Source organism: Pteropus vampyrus, unplaced genomic scaffold, assembly GCF_000151845.1.
Source record: "Pteropus vampyrus isolate Shadow unplaced genomic scaffold, Pvam_2.0 Scaffold463, whole genome shotgun sequence".
Lineage (NCBI taxonomy): Eukaryota > Metazoa > Chordata > Mammalia > Chiroptera > Pteropodidae > Pteropus > Pteropus vampyrus.
The window spans coordinates 470,575-472,980 of record NW_011889244.1 but is presented as its reverse complement, the minus strand read 5'-3'; the positions used below and the strand labels follow the sequence as shown (position 1 = coordinate 472,980).

Here is a 2,406-nt window from a genome sequence, read left to right as displayed (position 1 = left end):
TTTGGCCTCACATGATCAACAGCTGACACCAGTGCTAGGAAAATACTGTAAGGTTTGGCCATGATTTGGGTTTCGATCTTGTTTTTTAAAGAACTGGCATGATCAAAGATGTCTTTCTGAGAAGTGAGAGCAGATTTCTAAATCACGGCAACTTTTTTCTAACTAGTCTTTGCCTACAATGTAAAGATGAAAATCTTGGTGTCAGAAATGTGAAACAAAACAGTTAAACTGCTTTAGCCGTTAAGTGACAAAAAGTTCAATGTTGCTGACATTGATGTTGCTGTGATGACAGGTGAATCATTGTATCTTCAATTTTTAGCAACTGATGTTTATAGTTTTTCAATCTTATTTATATCCATTTTAACATCCCTCATGGTGCAGCTCTGAGATAAATTCTGTATCATTAATTATTCCTTTCAGCTATGTAAATAGAATGTGACCAGTTAGGGCTGAGGGCAAGAAGACAAATGTTGGCATTATCATTTGAGAAAATTGTAAACATTTAGAAATTTATAGGTTCAGTCTTCAGTCAGGCTATCACTTGGTACCAACTGTCCTCTAAGGAAGTAAAATAAATATTAAGCTTCAACAACTGATCCAAATGTTTCTGAAATTTGAATGGCAAGTTTTTTATGAATACCTGACTCGGTGCTTTCTTATTTTATTGCTAGATGACTCCTAAATCCAAAAGGAAGAGTATCCATAGCCGGATGCTGCGGCCGGTTTCCCGGGCGTTCGGTGAGTGTATTGCTAATGCCATTTCTTTCCTTGTAACTGTGAAACACTCTCCGCGAGGGCCTCAGACCCCTGCAGCTTCTTAGGGATGCTCTAGATGAGCAAACATTGAGAGAGTCGAGTGATTTGTGAATGGGTATTTGCTATTCCACAATAGATTCCAAATTACTTTTAGGAATTTTCTATCCATCTCTATGTAGTAAGCATGGGTCTTGGGCTTTGCTTTGTTTTAGAAATGGAGTTTGATCTGGATAAAGCACTGGAAGAGGTGCCAATTCACATTGAAGACCCGCCTTTCCCCTCTGTCAGACAAGAGAAGCGAAGCTCGGGCTTCATCTCTGAGCTGCCCTCCGAAGAGGGGAAGAAGCTGGAGCACTTCACCAAGTTAAGACCAAAGCGGAACAAGAAGCAGCAGCCCACCCAAGCGGCAGTAAGTGGGCCACAGGGGCCCCGACCCCGTCACCCTTTCCTTCTTGGGAGAGGCTGGAGAGTCCTGCACAATAGGAAAGCTTGTAGTTAGAGAGAATGTGATATTAGTGCAAAATTTCTCCACTTGGTGCTCAACGATTTTGGAAGAGACAGTGCTGTCAAGTTTCCAATTCTTCAGGGTTGTCCTTAGACTTCCCTAGAAAAATTAGTCATGTGGGTGAGAAAAACAGGCAATATCTATAGAATTTTACAAGTGTCTGAGTGTAAAAAGATAGAAAATAAGTACCAAAGAATTTATTTGTAAATTGTTTGCAATTGATTTTAAAGTGCACACATGCCTTCCCCGCCTCCCCCCGCACTCCCCCCCACTCCCCCGCCCCACATGCTGACCTGCTCTGCTGCCATCGCTTTTGATAACCTAGATCTGAGTGGTGTGCTGACTCAGCATCCTGCTCGAGCTACTGCAGGAGAAGATTGCATTGTGCTAAAGAGCACATTTATCCCATGTGTCTCCACAGTCAATGTCTTTTCTTTCTTTTGCAGTCAGACTTCTTGTCTGTTTGCACCTATTGTCTTTCTTCCTCACTTTCCAGTCGCTCCACTAGACTCTTCATTCTATACCTACCCACTCCCAAAACTGCCCTTCCAAGGTCACTCCTGACTTAATTCTGTTGATGCTTGTCAGCTGTCATCTTGATGTCTCAGCCATCACTTGGCACAGAAGCTCTGTCCTTCCTGAGTGGCAGCTTCCAAGGGCCTCTGAGTTGTCCCACTCTTTCTTATCACCCACCTCTGCAGTGATGTCTTTTCAGTTTCCCCTGCCTGGCCTTCAAGTTTATTTTCCGGGTAATACCATCTAAATCCATGGCTATCAACTGCTTGTTGTTGACCCCTGCCCTCTCTGCTGCACTCTAGATTCACATACTTACCTGTCTCCTAAACTTGGATGTCCCAGAGCACCTCAGGCTCAACAGCTTCAAAACTGGGAGCTAGTCTTTCTCTGTAAACCTGTCCTTCCTCCTATAACCCTACCCCATGGAGCATCACCAGCTGACAAGTTAGATACCTGGCTATGATCCTGAATACCACTCCTCACCACCAGCCCCAATCTGCCCTCCACCTACTTCCTCCTCGCTTATTATCCCTTCCTCCCATGCTGTCAGTCTTCCAGCATCCCCGCATCCCCCCCGCCCCCGCCCAACAACACACACACACTAACACTGCCCTGTCAGCTGATAATGA

General features: G+C 44.3%; 1 protein-coding gene across 9 annotated transcripts in view; it reads left to right on the top strand.

Moving 5' to 3' along the window:
* Window positions 1-2,406, top strand: part of CARMIL1 (capping protein regulator and myosin 1 linker 1) — a 268,640-nt gene that overhangs the window by 236,374 nt on the left and 29,860 nt on the right. For all 9 annotated transcript variants that reach the window (XM_023524450.1, XM_023524453.1, XM_023524449.1 and 6 more), the window contains one exon: window positions 969-1,165. In XM_023524450.1, the coding sequence (XP_023380218.1) occupies window positions 969-1,165 (197 nt within the window). The remainder of the gene's footprint in view (window positions 1-968; window positions 1,166-2,406) is intronic.